Source organism: Perca flavescens, chromosome 23, assembly GCF_004354835.1.
Source record: "Perca flavescens isolate YP-PL-M2 chromosome 23, PFLA_1.0, whole genome shotgun sequence".
In the NCBI taxonomy this organism is placed as follows: domain Eukaryota; kingdom Metazoa; phylum Chordata; class Actinopteri; order Perciformes; family Percidae; genus Perca; species Perca flavescens.
In genome coordinates this window covers 3,245,568-3,264,672 of record NC_041353.1, presented here as the reverse complement: position 1 = coordinate 3,264,672, position 19,105 = coordinate 3,245,568, and the positions used below count along the sequence as shown (strand labels likewise).

The window sequence follows — 19,105 nt, the reverse complement described above, 5'->3', positions numbered from 1 at the left end:
CAGGCAGTTTGGACTTCCATTAGCTGTTTAGGTTTAATTACTAATGTTAACTAGCATGTTAGTGATCAGTAATTAGCCTGTGTCTATGTTATCTCCTTACATATACCTACACTCTCCGTCTCTGTGAGATTGGGAATGATTGAGATTTCTCTCTCACAGCTACCAGAAGACTTCACACTTTCAGACACGTTGCTCACGTCACATCTACGTCTTCAAGCTCAGTTGGAGGCTGCTCAGTAACACTCAGCCAGCACCGGGAAAGAGACTTCTGATATCCTTCACTGGTCTCAGACCAGAGACACGGGATCTGTTGGTCCATTTCATTTACTGTCTATGGTTTTAAATTGCCTAAAATCCGAGTGGAGTTTGGTGCAGACAGGCAGGCTGCCATCGATGTAGCTAATGTTTCCTACCTGTTGTTAACCAGTTTTAATAGTCAAACCGTATTGTTTATCAACATTAATCAATAACAGTTCCTGCCATTGTGTTTTCTCTTGTTATTGATTTCACATCTTGAAATGTGTTGCTTTCTATTGTATCCTATCTCAGTAAACCGAACATCTTTGAGTTTTGGACTTTTGATTTGACAAAACAAGACGTTGGCTCAGGAGACGCTTTTAGAAAATAATCTTCAAATGAAATGATGATGACAATGACACTGAAACATTTCCTGATTCCAGTAAACGCAGTTGTGATTATTATCTCCTTTTTTCCTCTTACGTGAAATTAAATTTAATATATTTTTTGGTTTTCAGACTGTTGATCACTGAAACACGACAACGTCACCTTGGACTCCAGGAAATTCTGGTAGGCTGCATGTTTTTTTAGTTTATAGCCGACTAAACTTGATCAACTTGAATGTAGGGCTGGTCGATAAATCGATTGTAAAGATGATCTTGAATGTGTAGTTAACGTTGACTTGTTTAAATGAAAATCGGTTTTCTCCTTAATATGCTGATGCTACCCTCTGGGCTCTCGTAGTTCTGATTGGGCTCAGCCCTCCTCCCGTGCCTCTTTGCCTTCTAGCCGGGACACACTTAGCCGATAATCGGCCGTTGGACAGTCTGGCGAGGTCGGTGACTCGAGTCTGTTCGGTGTGTCCCGTGCTGTCGTCAGTCTGGGGGGCTGTCGGCGTTCATTTTGGCCGACCTGACATGTTCAGTCGGAGGCAGGACAGTCAGGACTCACCCGGAAATGGGGAGCAGGATGAGGTGACTAGAGTCTCTCAAAATCTGATGAAAATCTTTTAAACTGACCTTTGTTGATCTGAAATTAAGACAGATTCAGCAGCTGCACACACAGACAGAGACACACACACACACACACACACACACACACACACAGCCTATTTCTCGCTTAAAATGTTTTCAGAAACACGTTTCGGTGAACTATTTTAGTACAATATGAGATCAGATTCTGAACGAGCCGCCATGCCAGTCTGGCTTTGAATTTCCGGAGAAAACAAACCCATGTGACGCTGTTCGTCCAATCAGCTGCCGGTTTTCATTTCTTGGGCAACGATACAGATTAGCGCCGCCTGCTGTTATAGAGATGTATTACGTCTCGTCTTTTCGGTGTGTGGCTTTTCTGCCGAGGGTCGGCCGTCTGGTTGGTGTGTAGACACCTTTAGAGATACACAAACAGCATGGCAGCGACAGGGACTAACGTTAGTTCTTTTCTTAACTAGTCGTTTCATTACTTACTTAACCCTTGTGTAGTCTTCCTGTCGACCACGTAACCTTTTGTGTTTTCTGGGTCAACATTTTAAATGAAAACTTTTTTTCTACATTTTGTCAGGCGCGTATAAAGTACTAGAGACCCATACTTGAGTAAAAGTACAAGTGCCCTATCAAAAAAAGTGACTTGGGTAGAAGTGGAAGTGCTCTTTAAGCACCACACTGAAGTAGAATTACTACTGAAAGTAAAAGTACAAGTATTGTGTTATTTAGTTATTAAAGAAAGCAGTCAAAAGTTTGAATATCATTTGTTTATATTATGTCAAACATCCAGTCCAGATAAACTAGATCAGCTTCACATCACAGGGTCAAACATCCAGATAAACTAGATCAGCTACACATCATAGGGTCAAACATCCAGATAAACTAGATCAGCTTCACATCACAGGGTCAAACATCCAGATAAACTAGATCAGCTTCACACATCACAGGGTCAAACATCCAGATAAACTAGATCAGCTTCACATCACAGGGTCAAACATCCAGATAAACTAGATCAGCTTCACATCACAGGGTCAAACATCCAGATAAACTAGATCAGCTTCACATCGCAGGGTCAAACATCCAGATAAACTAGATCAGCTTCACATCCCAGGGTCAAACATCCAGATAAACTAGATCAGCTTCACATCGCAGGGTCAAACATCCAGATAAACTAGATCAGCTTCACATCACAGGGTCAAACATCCAGATAAACTAGATCAGCTTCACATCACAGGGTCAAACATCCAGATAAACTAGATCAGCTTCACATCACAGGGTCAAACATCCAGATAAACTAGATCAGCTTCACATCACAGGGTCAAACATCCAGATAAACTAGATCAGCTTCACATCACAGGGTCAAACATCCAGATAAACTAGATCAGCTTCACATCACAGGGTCAAACATCCAGATAAACTAGATCAGCTTCACATCACAGGGTCAAACATCCAGATAAACTAGATCAGCTACACATCACAGGGTCAAACGGTTAACATTCAGGACTCACTGCAGACTCAAACAACTCAGGAAAGATTACTCTGCTGCAACAATAACTAAATATAAAGAGTACAAACTTACATCGTCTCTGACTTCTGAACAGGTGACCGTAATGAAAAGAAACACGACGCGATCTCGGGGATTTCTTACGTAAATTAAATTAAATTGTAGCCTATGTGTGAAAACAGCTTTATCTCACACCCGCCCAAAACAATGGTACTCAAACCAATATATTTTTTTACTGACTCCTCCAGATGGATTGCTTCACATTTGCTCGGCATATCCATCTGGGAACTTTCTGTTGGAGAACTTTTGGTAAGGGGCGAAAATCCTGGTTAGCTGATTGTATGAACCATCTGTTTATCACCTATGTTGGTGATAGATGGTCCAAATCAACCAATCAGATCCACGAAGCGTATGAAAATACAACCACAAGCCCACCCCTGCTGCTGCAGGCAAAGCATAGCTCGTTAGCTCAGCATGCAAGCAACATGTCGGTAAAGGATATTTGCCGTTTGTGTAACGAGAATTTAGGAATAAAAGGCACCATATAAAGTTCCCGGATAAACATATCGCCCAGTCCTACTTGAATGTAGCTTTGTGAATACCAGAAACTGTTGCACAGTAGAGCCAAGGTCCTTAAGAAGAGCAGCGGCACAACATTAGCAGGCTGAGAAGCACAAAACACAGTGAAGTTCAGTAAAGATCTGCTTTATTTTAGCATTAAAAGTATGCCCGACATTTCTGATATTTGTCGTATTGGTACTTTTCATTTGGTTGTTGTGTGGTTATACATGACTAAGCTGCTCTGTAGTGTTTTTTAGTCTCGCTCTGATGCAGTTTATGGTTGTGAGAATCCTCTGTTAAACTCTCCATGGTGTGCAGTGTTTATGTGTCGCTGTATAAACCTACAACACAAGGCTTTGTTGTTTCCACGCAGTATCATTAAGGGTGTAACATTTTTAGGTCGAAACAAACGCGAGATCAGCGATTCGACACAACATTAAAAACAACAACAGACATAGAGTAGCTTAACGGCTGGAAGCCTGCAGCTAAAGACACAGGGTAACGTTAGCTTAGCGATAGCCTGTAGCTGCATTTTCTAGACACAGTGGCCACTATCGGAATCAGAGATAACAGTGAAACAACAGAACTGGAAAATCTTCTCAAACAATGAAGGTAAAGCATGTGGACTCCAATGGGACTTCGTAATGCATTCATGTGCACCTTGTTAAACTAATGGTGCATTCACTTGCACCTCATAAACTCTGAGAAACAAACTGTTGTTGGAAAGTTCCCTTCTGCCATCTAGTGGCTCTTATTGTGGCATTGCCGTCCCTGTTCAAAATACTAATTTTAGTTATACTTTAGTTAAAATACTAAATGGAATCGAATCGTGACACCGCTTATATCCATATGTTGTTTTCACATATCGTCATTGATTTGCCATCCTTGCATCGTTATTTGATACATTCTGCAACTTTAAATATCACATTAGGGCTAGGCAATATATTGATATTATATTGATATCGTGATTTGAGACTAGATATCGTCTTAGATTTTTGTCTTTTCCTGGTTTTAAAGGCTGCATTACAGTAAAGTGATGTCATTGTCTGTATTACCAGACTACTCTAGCTGTTAGTAGTCTTAAATCTCATTATGAAGATATTTTGTTAAAGCACCAATTGTCAACACTATAATATCATCACGATATCGACATCGAGGTGTTAGGACAAGAATATCGCAATATCAGATTTTCTCCATATCGCCCATCCCTATATCACATGTAGTCCTACATTTTGATATTAAATCAAATTTCCTGTAACTTGAAAATCCAAACCATGACTTTAAAGGGTACTTTAAGCTACAGAATAAAGTTGTTACCCAGAGTTGTGACCAGCTCCATTAGGTCGTCGGGTCCTTTCCCTTTCAGCGTCTCCAGACACTCAATCACCTCCAGACTGTTGCCCACACAGCGACCAATTGTACCGTCCATAGAGCTAAGGGCCGCCCCCGTAAGCATGCCCAGGCTGTTTCCCACCTTTACCTGAAATAACACACACATCATGATTAGCAGTACAACATGTTAAAGGTTTTCTCTTGGACAGTGTGAAACAGAAAAGATATCTTCCATTAATTGTACAACTAAATTAGCTTTTCTATAGAAGTCAATGAGGAAATTAGGCTATTTCTCACTAGATTTGTTACGTTTGTTATTTATGGTCTCAATCGCTAGTTTCATAAACTTTTGTCGCATAGAAATGTCTTGTTCAGCATTCTGCCAACCAAGCTAGCCAGCTAGCGCTAGCATTAGCTGGTAATGTAAGAAAATGTTTGCTGATTTTCAACCAGCTCTGCCGTACGTGCAGATGCACGGCTCTAGTAACGCCGGCAGAACTCCACTGGATGACTCGCTTCAGAAGGGTTGAAAATCTGCGACTTTCTCTCTTTAGCCGTTTAGCTCATCGCCATGAAACCATACACAACAGTGGCTTTTTGTCAAAATGTGGTCAGTATTGGCTCCAATATACCAAGATGAAAACTCAAGGCTTAAAAACAGCAGTCCACAAACCAATGGGTGACGTCACAGATGCTACGTCCATTATTTTTACAGTCTATGGCAGCTTGCTTCACAGTAAATTAAAGGTCCCATGACATGGTGCTCTTTGGATGCTTTTATATAGACCTTAGTGGTCCCCTAATACTGTATCTAGAGTCTCCTTTATATAGACATTAGTGGTCCCCTAATACTGTATCTGAAGTCTCTTTTATATAGACCTTAGTGGTCCCCTAATACTGTATCTGAAGTCTCTTTTATATAGACCTTAGTGGTCCCCTAATACTGTATCTGAAGTCTCTTTTATATAGGCCTTAGTGGTCCCCTAATACTATATCTGAAGTCTCTTTTATATAGACCTTAGTGGTCCCCTAATACTGTATCTGAAGTCTCTTTTATATAGACCTTAGTGGTCCTCTAATACTGTATCTGAAGTGTCTTTCCCAAAATTCAGCCTTGGTGCAGCATTACAGTCACTAGAGCCAGTCCCACAATGAGCTTTCCTTAGGATGTGCCATTTCTATGTCTGTAGCTATTGAGGAGGAGAGAGGGGGTCAAGGTGGAGGGTTAGAATCAGAATCAGAAAGGGTTTTTATTGCCAAGTACGTTTTTTAACAGATACAAGGAATTTGTTTTTGTGTTGTTGGTGCACATCACACATTCTCTAAATGTAATAAACAATATAAGTATAGGTATAAACAATATAAGTATAAGTATATGTACACAGTATGTATTAAATTAAAAATAAAGATAGAAATAAAATAAAATAAATAAATAAAGAGCAAAGAGCATTACAGAAGAGAGAGAACAGTGGCATGAAGAGCCAGGCGGGGAGTCAGGGTGGTTTTCATGGTTTTTCATGTGGCGTGAGGTTTTGGTCCTGATGGACCTCAGCCTCCTGCCAGAGGGGAGTGGCTCAAAGAGTTTGTGTCCGGGGTGGGAGGGGTCAGCTACAATCTTTCCAGCACGCTTCAGAGTCCTGGTGGCGTAAAGGTCCTGGAGCGGCGGCAGATTGCAGCCAATCACCTTCTCTGCAGACCGAATGACACGCTGCAGTCTGCCCTTGTCCTTGGCAGTGGCAGCAGCGTACCAGATGGTGATGGAGGATGTGAGGATGGACTCCATGATGGCTGTGTAGAAGTGCACCATCATTGTCTTTGGTTGAATTTCTTCAGCTGCCGCAGGAAGTACATCCTCTGTTGTGCTTTCTTGACGAGGGAGCTGATGTTCAGCTCCCACTTGAGGTCTTGGGAGATGGTAGTTCCCAGGAAGCGGAAAGACTCCACAGTGTCAATTGTGGAGCCACAGAGGGTGATGGGGGCAGCTGGGGCTGGGTTCTTCCTGAAGTCCTGTCTTTAGAGCGTTGAGATCTAGATTGTTTTGGTTGCACCACTTCACCAGGTGGTCAGCCTCCGACCTGTAGGCGGACTCGTCTCCATCAGAGATGAGTCCTGGAGCAGAGCCGGGATGATGGTGTTGAAGGCAGAGCTGAAGTCCAAAAACAGGATCCTGGCGTAGGTTCCTGCAGAGTCCAGGTGCCAGAGGATGTAGTGTAGGGCCAGGTTTACTGCATCGTCTACAGACCTGTTGGCTCTGTAGGCAAACTGCAGGTGGTCCAGGAGGGGGTCGGTGATGGCTTTGAGGTGTGAAAGCACAAGGCGCTCAAAGGACTTCATAACCACAGAGGTCAGGGCGATGGGTCTGAAGTCATTAAGTCCTGTGGTCCTTGGCTTCTTGGGGACAGGGATGATGGTTGAGGTCTTGAAACAGGCTGGCACGTGACATGACATGTCAGGGTGTGGTGTTGACCAACTGCCACTTTGCTCATTTGAAAGCCATGATGTCTCTCTCTCTCTCTCTCATGGGTGGGCCAACTTCTCTGGGCGGGCAAAGCAGAGAAAGGGGAGGTAACCTTGCTCCTTATGACCTCATAAGGAGAAGATTCCTGATTGGTCTTTCTGAGCTTTCATTTTCTCAAAGGCAGAGCAGGATACCCAGGGCTCGGTTTACACCTATCACCATTTCTAGCCACTGGGGGACCATAGGCAGGCTGGGGGAACGCCAGGGGCAGTGCTAAACTCTCAGCACAGTGGGGGCGGAGCTTCATCACGGGGCCCTCTTCTACCAAGTCATTTTATTTTAAAATTAAAACCGTTAAAAAAAACTTGTTGAGCAAAGTCAGCCTATGTGTCAAATAAAACACAAAGAAAAGCCAATTTTTTTTGACAAGTTTGTATTGACGAACAAAGAAAACAGTTTGCCAATCAAGTAAAAAACATTCCAGCACCACGGACAGCGACAGCTGATGGACAGCGATGGTGCTGAACAGCCCAAATGCGTTCAATCAGTGCCACACTATATCATTGATGTTTGATAAGAAGAGCTGGATTATCACAACGTGAGATCATATGCAGTAATTAGCTTCTTTTAGCTAATAATTTGCAATGTGTCCCTTGGCGAGGGCCTCGTTCTCGTCAAGTTACGCAAGATTGGCGGCATTTGAGGGGCCCCAAGTTGGCACGGGGCCCTGGGGCGGCCGCACCCACGCTATTTCCGCTACTGGGGAACGCATATTATGTTATCAAGTGACATTTTCATGCCATGAGACCTTTAATACATCTTAACGTTATAAATACTTCTAATGAACTTACTAATAACTGTGCTAGTTCTCTAGCACTGTCCAGGTCTTTATACAGAGCAGCTCGTCCAAACTTCACATCCAGCACCAGAGCAGACAGAGACTCGGCTCCTTTCTTTGAGATAATCGAGCCTGACACAACACACACACACACACACACACACACACACACACACACACACACACACACACACACACACACACACACACACACATTTGAATTAATATTAAACAGGTATAGTATTCTTAGGTCATGTTAGTTAAGTTAATACAAGTTCCGTACCAGCAATTAGCGGTAAGCTGTTCACTGTGCTGGTGACGTCCCGCATACCGTACAGGACTCGATCCGCAGGAACCAACGTCTCCGTCTGACCCACAATGCAAGAGCCCACTGAGTCCATGATGTTTTTGATCTGCACAGTCAGCACATGTTACTATTGATTAGTACAGAAGCACAGTTGAGCAGTGATTCCTGTGGAAAAAAAATTCAGGGGGCCCCTTGTGTTATTTCCTAACCATTTGCCAGGAAAACATGGTCCTTTGATAATATCATCACACTTTGATCTTCTGTGATCACATGTGGGAATCTTGACTGCAACTGTTCACATCAACAACATCGTGTAAATGTGCAGTACATCCATATTTAAAAGCTTATAAGAGACTTTGAGAGGCTGATAACTGGAAGGGTCAAGGAGTTTTTTGGTGTTTGCTTTCTGGTGATAAAGTTCTGCCGCACTAAATCAACATGTAAAGTCAAAGTCCAGCCGTTGTAAGACACGAGCGGTTATCATTATGGCCAGACATGACAGGCGAGAGATTTTAGAGCTATTTTGCTTCCATTACATGTCTTCTTTCAGACTATAGTGGAAAGAAAACATCCAAAAATACACATTTAGGTGAAAAAAGCGGTTTAAAACAAATATATACCTCCGCCCCTGCTGATGATGGTGCTAGATAAAAAGTCATAATCAATACATTTATATTTCTGTCCAGGTTTCTTTCTTGGCTAAACATTCGAGCGTGTTTCACAGGAGATTACTTGTGAAACAAGCTTAAGAAGCTTCTAAACAGTACCGGGACTTACAATCTTCGTTCCCAGGATCTTTTAATCCTGTCTGTTCCAAAGGTTAGAACTGAGCTGGGAAAAAAGGCATTTAAGTTTGCTGCTCCCTCTACATGGAACAAGTTACAGAAATCCATGAAACTTACTGAACTAGTCTCATTAGTTGCTTTTAAGAGGATGTTGTTTGACTTGGAGGCAACCACATCTGGCTGTAGATGTTTTACCTGATGTGTTTAGGATTCTGGTTGACTTTGAGGGATTTGCTGTTTCAGTTGTTTTATGTTTTTAGTGTTTTTGTGTATTTCGTATTTTATATGTACTGTATGTGTGGTTGTACTGCTGCCTGCCTTGGCCAGGACACTCTTGAAAAAGAGATTTTTAATCTCAACGAGTCTCTTCCTGGTTAAATAAAGGTTAAGTAAAAAAAATAAATAAAAAAGAAGGACGTCCTGCCCCAAAAGCCTGTGTGGCAATAAGAAGTATTAATTTGAGTGCTGTCCAAACTACCTTTTTATATATTATTATCCACATTAAGGATCCAGCCCCCCCAGTCTTCTAAGTTTTAATGTGAGTTGAGCGTGTTAGGTCTTATTTTTTATTGGCTAAATATTTTCCAACATCGTTGCAGTTTGTCAGTTAGCCCGTTTATTAAACAATAGTTCGTTACACCTGATCTGTTGATTGCTGAATGTTGAATCCTGGAATTGATTCCAGCTTATCCAGAGTTCCTCCTGTGTGACCCAAGCCCCGCCCACTGATCATAGGCACCTGAGAAACACACACTTGGTGTTATGACATCTTAGACGTACAACATGTCTCTCTATGAGTAGATTAAATACAGGTTTATGTGTACCTTATAGCCACAGGCAGCTAGCGCAGGCGCTAACACCAGACTGACTTTATCTCCCACCCCTCCTGTTGAGTGCTTGTCAACCACTAGCCCCGCCCACTCTTTTGGCCATGACATCACTTCCCCTGATGACATCATCTCCTTGGTCAGGGTCACTGTCTCCTTCTCCGTCATTCCCTTCTGCCAGATAGCCATCAGCATGGCCCCTTAACGGAGAAAGAAGAGGGAAAATTCAGGTTATAAGTGACCTCAGTAAAGTGTTTCTAAATGTTCGAGTTAAACGGGTCGTACCTGTCTGACAGTCTTGTATAGTTTTGTCTGTAACTCTTTCGATGAAGGCTTTGATCTCTTCATCACTGAGCGCTCCTCCGTCTTTCTTCTTCTTGATCAGATCTGGGATGGACAACATGTCGACCTGGAAAGACAAAACAGTTCAATGAATGTATGGGGCGTCCATCAGGTCAGAACTCGCAAAACATTATTGGACTAAAAAAAAACTGCAACGTTTTCACAGCCAACATATGACAACCACCCAGCCGAAAACAACGCCAAATATCCACTGTGTTTCCCTTATATTCATTCAGCAACGCACTTCTCAGTCCCTCCAGAAAAACGTGATTATGCAATCGCATAAGTCAACGCATAATCAGCCAAAGTCCGCATATTTATGCATAAATTGCCGATTTCTGCGCAGAATATGCAGGCTTGCATGATTTCATAATGCAAAAAAAAAAGTCACATAATATATCTTAGCAGAAAGTTGAAAAGCAGCCATTTTTTCCCTTGTTGCCATGGGACCGTTATGAAGTGACGTAATCACGCGATGTGAACAACATCGAAAAGCAGGGTATTGGGGGGGGGGGGGGGACCACTTTTTTTTCTCTTTTTCATCAAACAGCATTTTTTGCAAGTTCCCGCAATTTCATCGCATAAAATTGCATAAACATCCTGCATATTCCATCGCATTTTTTAAGAAAACGTGCTGCATAATCAAGGATTTTTGACCGCAACGATCACAAAAAAACTCTGCATCTTTCTGGAAGGACTGACTTCTGTGAGTCCATGCACGGGGCAACTGTCTGTGGTACGTTCACGTCTGTAACAGCAGGAGAGTCGAGTGTGTTAGCTAACAAAGTTAGTAGAACAGAAGATAACTTTGCCGGTAGCCAAATAGTTAAAAAACAAACTCGGTAGTGAACGACACGCTAACGTGCTGAGCGATTCAGTGTTGTTGTGTTTTTAGCTGAGCTGGCCCAAGCTTCTTCTTTGTCTTGTTGGTGCAGTTTTACTTCGATCACAAGTCTTCTGTGGTATTCTACATTGCAAACTACTTATATGTTTTATGGGGTGTATTCTGACTGGCTTCAAAATAGGGCTGGGCGATATGGAGAAAATCAAATATCATGATATGTTGGAGCAAATACCTCGATATCGATACCGCAACGATATTGTAGTTTTGACTATTGGTGCTTTCACAAAATATTTACACAATGAGATGTTTGATAAATAATCACCAGTAATGTGGATATAATGACAGCTACAACAGGAAAAGACACTTATGCCATATTACGATATCCAAAATCTAAGATGATATCTAGTCTCATATCACGATATCGATATAATATCGATATATTGCCCAGCTCTACTTCAAAAATACTTTCTCTTTTGAGATCGTGACCTAAACTGAGGAGCCCTATACCACGAATCATTAAAACCCATCTGTGCCTAATTAGGAAACTCTCTGAACAACACACTGTTATTTAACCAAATGTCCTTTTTTGACGTTGGCTTTATTTGCATTAATTTACTAGAGAGAAATTCCATTTATTAATACTTTATACTTGATACTTATACTCCAGTACATTTATTTGATTTTTTACTTTTTTTTTTTACTAATTTCTACACTAAGTAATTGTTCTTTTACTCTTAGTTGCTTGTTTGTTCGATACGGCTTCGTCCATTCCCACATTTTGACTCATGTGAGAATGTCAATGAATGCCAACTCGTGACAATGGAGACAAATGCCAGTTCAGACTTGGCCTTGGGTGTCCATTAGAGCAGTCAGTCTTCCTCTATAATATCATTCAAATTTCATTTTTTTTTTTTAGATTTGAATAATATTCAAATATTAAATGCTTAAATGCAGCCTCTTATAAATATGTACTACACTACTCAAGCTTGTGCATTGTCAATGCCACTATACGCATGTGGTTGTTGTTACACGTTATGTCCACTAAAAGGACTTCCAACATTATCCTGGCCTGGAAGGGGACCTACGTCACGACGCATTGCATTTCTTGCATGATACTCTCTGTTTACATTATATTCCCACCACGAGCAAACAGTGACAAACACAAATCGACAGAGAACTCTGTAATGAAACATGATCTAACAAGAGTAGTGAAGTGGCTCTGTTGTAAAGGCTAACGTTGCTCGGTTAGCACAATGACATCATGCTAGAAAGCACAGCCGAAATGATTTGTCAAAAAATAAAGTAACAATAGTGTTAGCCACGATGCTAACGGCATTGATAACTAAGCCAGTGCGGCCCCTACTATTTTAGTGATTTATAAGCAACCTGTTTCTTGCAGATTGTCACGTTACTGAGAATACAGCTGTTTGAAGGTAATATATGAAGTGGAAGCTAACTCTGACAGCTGTAGGGCAGCTAACATTAACTTTAGCGGTCTCCATGAAGCTCCCAGCTAAAGCTCCTATAACTTGCGACGCAGTTGGGAAACAAGAACTAACTATTGATAACATAAGCGTTTTGGCTCGCTGGATGTCGATTTTGAAGTAATGTTAAAACTATTTCCCATCCTTCTTCTGATTTCCAGCCGCAGCCTGTCACTCCCCCCTTTACTAACGTTACTCAGTACCAGTGTTGGGAGTAACGACGTTTTAAGTATAACGGTGTTACTAACGGCCGTTGCAAATGACTACCACTAAACACAACACAGCGACAATGGTGACGAGCCAGGGAAATTCAAAGGTAGCGTTCTCGAACTGGAAGTAGCGGCACTACTTCTCGCTCATTGAAATTAAAGGCAAGAATGTTTATGTAACATGCACGCTATGCCCAGGAAAAATAACATCACAGTTACTTTGCTGAGTAACTAATTACTTTTACAATGTGGTAACTGAGTTACTAACTCAATTACGTTTTGGGAGAAGTAATTTGTAACTTTAACTAATTACTTTTTTAAAGTAAGATGACCAACACTGCTCGGTACGTAACGTTAGCTCACAATGCCGTGTGTTTCTCACTCCCGTAACTTATTGTTCATCAGACATGAGAAGAGGGAGAGAGTCATTTCAGCATTCAAATAGTATTGATTTTTTTTTTACTATTCGAATTATATTCGACTTTCGGTCGGTTACTGTTCAGTCAGAACTGAAGAAGTCTCTCGGATGAGATGAAATGTCCATTTGCCCTTGAGTTTAATCCCTTACCTGGATTACTATGACCTGGATGACTGTGAACCTTCACAGACACTTCTTCATCACCTTCCTGTTCAGGGAAAAGCATGCATCTCCAGATGTGTTGATGTTGAATGTTTGTGATAAACTGAAGGATTAAGTGTTCTTTTATGTGTTGAGAATATTCTCATACTTCTCAACCTAAATAAAGTCTTTAGAAAAGCCTCTTGGATCAGCTGGAAAATGCATTGTCACAAAACAGGGCTGTTTTTTTCTAATTCCATGAAAAGTTGTAAAACTTTATAGAGATACGTGTTTCTCACAAGACACTACAACGCTACAAACATATGATGATCTTTTAGAATATGATGCATTGCTGTAGTAGATTATGACCCAACACTGTACACACACACACACACACACACACACACACACACACACACACACACACACATAGTGCGTCTCACTGTCTTTGTGGGGACCTGTCATTGACATAATGCATTCCCTAGCCCCTTACCCTAACCTTAACCATTACAGCTAAATGCCTAACCTTAACCCTTACCCTAACCTTAACCTTCACAACTTAATGCCTAACCTTAACCCTTACCCTAACCTTAACCATCACAACTAAATGCCTAACCTTAACCCTTATCCTCACCCTAACCATAACCTAATTCTAACCTTAATCCTAAAACCAAGTCTTAACCCTCAAACAGCCCTTTAACCTTGTGGGGTCCATTATTTTGGCCCCACAAAGCTGTCTGGACCCCACAAGTATACTGGACTCCCAGTCTCTGGACCCCACGAATATAGTTAAACGAGAACACACACACACACACACACACACACACACACACACACACACACACACACACACACACACACACACACACACACACACAGACTCTCAGCGTAGCGTACCTGTTCTGGTGTGTTCAGTCAATGTAGAACGAGGTGTGTCGACCCTGCAGCTCGTTATAAAGCAGTCCCAGGTCAGGAGTCCACCGGCCAATGGTCAAGCAGGGAGGAAGAGGAGGAGGAGTTTAACAGCCAATAAGGTTTTAGTTCTGGTACATCGCTTTAACTCTTTTTTGTAAAGTTACATTTTATGTGGTAAGTTACATTTTATGTGGTAACTAGGGACATTCAGTAAGAACAATAAACATTTTGAGTCCTGTCACACTGCATTTGTCTCCTTATTCCAGGTAGTTAAGCACAATTATTGTCTCTTATCCGTTTTTTTAACAGCTGAGATCCAAATGATCTCAGTATCCTGAAATAAAAGGCTTAAGCATAGACTTTAAAAATAATGGACTCAGCATCGGTGACGTCACCCATTGGTTTGTGGACTGCCATTTTGAAGCCAGGAGTTTGCATTTTGGCTGTCGCCATCTAGCCTCGTGATATCGTCCTGATCTGGCGAGCTCCAGTTTTCCACTCGCAGATCAGTCTGGCATCTTGAGATAGAGAAAATTTGGAGACGTTCGCCAAACGATTGACCAATCAGTGTTGGTTTTGAGGCGGGTTTAGGTGTGACGCAGCGAGAAGCGACTGTTCAGTTTAAACAACGTGGCAGCTTCCACGAATGAGATGAGCGTAGCTTTCGCAGCAAGTTTTATCCGAATTAGAAAGTATTCCTTCATTGAAAGAAGAGCAAAAAAACGGCACTGGAGGCTTTTCTTGGAGGAAAAGATGTTTTTGCTCTTCTCTTTATTGGTTGATTTGGCCCGTCTATAACCAACTATAGGTGGTGATAGACAGATGATTTGTCTAATCAGGTAACCAGGATTTTCGCCCCCTTCCAAAAAGTTCTCCAACAGAAAGTTCCCAGATGGATATGCCTGGCAAATGCGAAGCGATCCATCTGGCGGAGTCAGGTTAGTCGCCATCTTGGTACATTAGAGCCAGAAGTGACCATATTTGGAAAAAAGGGCGGAGCTGTGGAGGATGACGTAGCTAAGCCAGTGTTGTGTATGGTTTAATTGCGCTAAGCTAAGCATTAAAGAGTGTAAGCCGATCCAGTGGAATTTTGCCAGCAGGTGAACACGGACCTCTGGGTACTCGTGCCATTTAGTTGCATGTACTGCAGTACACAGAGCTGGTTAAAAAATCAGCAAACTTTCCTTTAAGTTCCCAGTTACTCAAGGGCCATTCACATTGTACGCGCAAACGGCAGCGCTGCGCTATGAAACCCATTATTGTCAATGGCTTGCGCGCGCAAGAACTGGTCTGCCAAGCGGCTGGCCGTTCTGGCGCGTGCCGCGGTCAAAGTTCAACATGGTTCAACTTTGAGCGCTGCGCTGTGACGTGATGTGTCTGAATAAAAAGTAAACACCGAACACACGTGGATCCACAAACGCAACAAGGCTTTCTTTCGTTTCAAAGACAGAAACATTGTCTCCACTAAATCACTACTGGAGAGGACTGTGAGAGGACATGCAGGGAGGCCATGCAGGGAGGACATGCAGGGAGGACATGCAGGGAGGACATGCAGGGAGGCCATGCAGGGAGGCCATGCAGGGAGGACATGCAGGGAGGACATGCAGGGAGGCCATGCAGGGAGGACATGCAGGGAGGACATGCAGGGAGGCCATGCAGGAGGACGGGCAGGGAGATGTCAAAAAAAGTACAAAAAAGTCATAGTATAGTATGTCCAAAAAAGTACAAAAAAGTCATAGTATAGTATGTCCAAAAAAATCATAGTAAAGTATGTCGAAAAAAGTACAAAAAAAAGTCATAGTATAGTATGTATCATCTTCTCAGCAGAGGAGATGGTACTCTGCTGTCTGCTCTTGTCTTCAGCAGTGGCAGCAGCGTACCAGACAGTTTGCTGAAAAACACTTTAAAAAAAAGTCATAGTATAGTATGTCGAAAAAAGTCATAGTATAGTATGTTGAAAAAAGTACAAAAAAGTCATAGTATATCCATCCATCTTCGTCCGTTTATCCGGTGTCGGGTCGCAGGGGTAGCTGCTCCAGCAGAAAAAGAAGTCATAGTAAAGTATGTCAAAAAAGTCAAAAGTCATAGTATAGTATGTCGAGAAAAAAGTCATAGTATAGTATGTAGGAAAAAGTCATAGTATAGTATGTCGGAAAAAAATCATAGTATAGTATGTCGATAAAAATCATAGTATAGTATGTCGACAAAAGTCATAGTATAGTGTGTCGAAAACAGTACAAAAAAAATCATAGTATAGTATATAGAAAAAGTACCAAAAAAAAAAGGCATATAGTATGTATCAACTTCTCAGCAGAGGGGATGGTACTGTGCAGTCTGCTCTTGTCTTCATTAACATATACAAAAACATCATATGAGAAATTCCTTTTGAAGTACTTGAAGCCTTGTGTGCAACAGGCAGGTGATGGTAAGTGCATAGTGTAGTGATTAGGAGTACAGAGATCAATGGATACTTTATTGATCCCAACAAGGGAAACTCGAGGATGTGATTAGGCCCCAGTGAGATTTGAACTCACGACCCCTGGTTTACAAGACCAGTGCTCTAACCCCTGAGCTATGGAGCCAGTGTGAGGTGGATTTCTGATGGACACCTCGTGCCAGAGGGGAGAGATTCAAACACATTGTTTCCAGGGTGAGAGGGATCAGCTAGAATCTTTCCTGCCCGCCTCAGAGTCCTGGAGACTACAGATCCTGGACAGACGGCAGATAGCAGCAAATCAACTTTTCAGCAGATGGGATGGTACTCTGCAGTCTGCTCTCGTTTTCAGCAGTGGCAGCAGCGTACCAGACAGTTTGCTGAAAAACACTTTAAAAAAAAGTCATAGTATAGTATGTCGAAAAAAGTCATAGTATAGTCAGCTAGAATCTTTCCTGCCCGCCTCAGAGTCCTGGAGACTACAGATCCTGGACAGACGGCAGATAGCAGCAAATCAACTTTTCAGCAGAGGAGATGGTACTCTGCTGTCTGCTCTTGTCTTCAGCAGTGGCAGCAGCGTACCAGACAGTTTGCTGAAAAAGTCATAGTATAGTATGTCGAAAAAAGTCATAGTATAGTATGTTGAAAAAAGTACAAAAAAGTCATAGTATATCCATCCATCTTCGTCCGTTTATCCGGTGTCGGGTCGCAGGGGTAGCTGCTCCAGCAGAAAAAGAAGTCATAGTAAAGTATGTCAAAAAAAGTCAAAAGTCATAGTATAGTATGTCGAGAAAAAAGTCATAGTATAGTATGTAGGAAAAAGTCATAGTATAGTATGTCGGAAAAAAATCATAGTATAGTATGTCGATAAAAAATCATAGTATAGTATGTCGACAAAAAGTCATAGTATAGTGTGTCGAAAACAGTACAAAAAAATCATAGTATAGTATATAGAAAAAGTACCAAAAAAAGGCATATAGTATGTATCAACTTCTCAGCAGAGGGGATGGTACTGTGCAGTCTGCTCTTGTCTTCATTAACATATACAAAAACATCATATGAGAAATTCCTTTTGAAGTACTTGAAGCCTTGTGTGCAACAGGCGATGGTAAGTGCATAGTGTAGTGACTAGGAGTACAGAGATCAATGGATACTTTATTGATCCCAACAAGGGAAACTCAAGGATGTGATGAGGCCCCAGTGAGATTTGAACTCACGACCCCAGGTTTACAAGACCAGTGCTCTAACCCCTGAGCTATGGAGCCAGTGTGAGGTGGATTTCTGATGGACACCTCGTGCCAGAGGGGAGAGATTCAAACATATTGTTTCCAGGGTGAGAGGGATCGGCTAGAATCTTTCCTGCCCGCCTCAGAGTCCTGGAGACTACAGATCCTGGAGAGACGGCAGATAGCAGCAAATCAACTTTTCAGCAGATGGGATGGTACTCTGCAGTCTGCTCTCGTTTTCAGCAGTGGCAGCAGCGTACCCGAAAGTATGATGAAAAACAGTTGAAAAATGTTACAGTATAGTATGTCGAAAAAAGTAAAATCAAGTAATAGTATAGTATGTCAAAAAAAAAAAGTACAAAAAAAAAGTCATAGTATAGTATGTCCAAAAAAATCATAGTAAAGTATGTCGAAAAAGTACAAAAAAAAAGTCATAGTATAGTATGTATCATCTTCTCAGCAGAGGAGATGGTACTCTGTTGTCTGCTCTTGTCTTCAGCAGTGGCAGCAGCGTACCAGACAGTATGATGAAAAACAGTTGAAAAATGTTACAGTATAGTATGTCGAAAAAAGTCAAAACAAGTCATAGTATAGTATGTCAAAAAAAGTACAAAAAAGTCATAGTATAGTATGTCCAAAAAAGTACAAAAAAGTCATAGTATAGTATGTCCAAAAAAATCATAGTAAAGTATGTCGAAAAGTACAAAAAAAAAAAAGTCATAGTATAGTATGTATCATCTTCTCAGCAGAGGAGATGGTACTCTGCTATCTGCTCTTGTCTTCAGCAGTGGCAGCAGCGTACCAGACAGTTTGCTGAAAAACACTTTAAAAAAAAAAAGTCATAGTATAGTATGTCGAAAAAAAAGTCATAGTATAGTATGTTGAAAAAAAGTACAAAAAAGTCATAGTATATCCATCCATCTTCGTCCGTTTATCCGTGTCGGGTCGCATAGGTAGCTGCTCCAGCAGAAAAAGAAGTCATAGTAAAGTATGTCGAAAAAAGTCAAAAGTCATAGTATAGTATGTCGAGAAAAAAGTCATAGTATAGTATGTAGGAAAAAGTCATAGTATAGTATGTCGGAAAAAAATCATAGTATAGTATGTCGATAAAAAATCATAGTATAGTATGTCGACAAAAGTCATAGTATAGTGTGTCGAAAACAGTACAAAAAAATCATAGTATAGTATATAGAAAAAGTACCAAGAAAAGGCATTTAGTATGTATCAACTTCTCAGCAGAGGGGATGGTACTGTGCAGTC

General features: G+C 41.5%; 1 protein-coding gene and 2 non-coding genes across 3 annotated transcripts in view; all 3 read right to left on the bottom strand.

Moving 5' to 3' along the window:
• Window positions 1-19,105, bottom strand: part of tymp (thymidine phosphorylase) — a 58,455-nt gene that overhangs the window by 5,131 nt on the left and 34,219 nt on the right. Inside the window, exons 2-7 of the mRNA XM_028571280.1 lie at window positions 10,118-10,241; window positions 9,830-10,032; window positions 9,646-9,744; window positions 8,197-8,326; window positions 7,927-8,045; window positions 4,603-4,765 (exon numbers count right to left, since the gene is read on the bottom strand). Coding sequence (XP_028427081.1) covers window positions 4,603-4,765; window positions 7,927-8,045; window positions 8,197-8,326; window positions 9,646-9,744; window positions 9,830-10,032; window positions 10,118-10,241 — 838 coding nt within the window. The remainder of the gene's footprint in view (window positions 1-4,602; window positions 4,766-7,926; window positions 8,046-8,196; window positions 8,327-9,645; window positions 9,745-9,829; window positions 10,033-10,117; window positions 10,242-19,105) is intronic.
• Window positions 16,695-16,767, bottom strand: trnat-ugu (transfer RNA threonine (anticodon UGU)). Its single transcript has one exon. It is a non-coding gene; the product is annotated as a tRNA-Thr (tRNA).
• trnat-ugu (transfer RNA threonine (anticodon UGU)) lies at window positions 17,812-17,884 on the bottom strand. The gene has a single exon. It is a non-coding gene; the product is annotated as a tRNA-Thr (tRNA).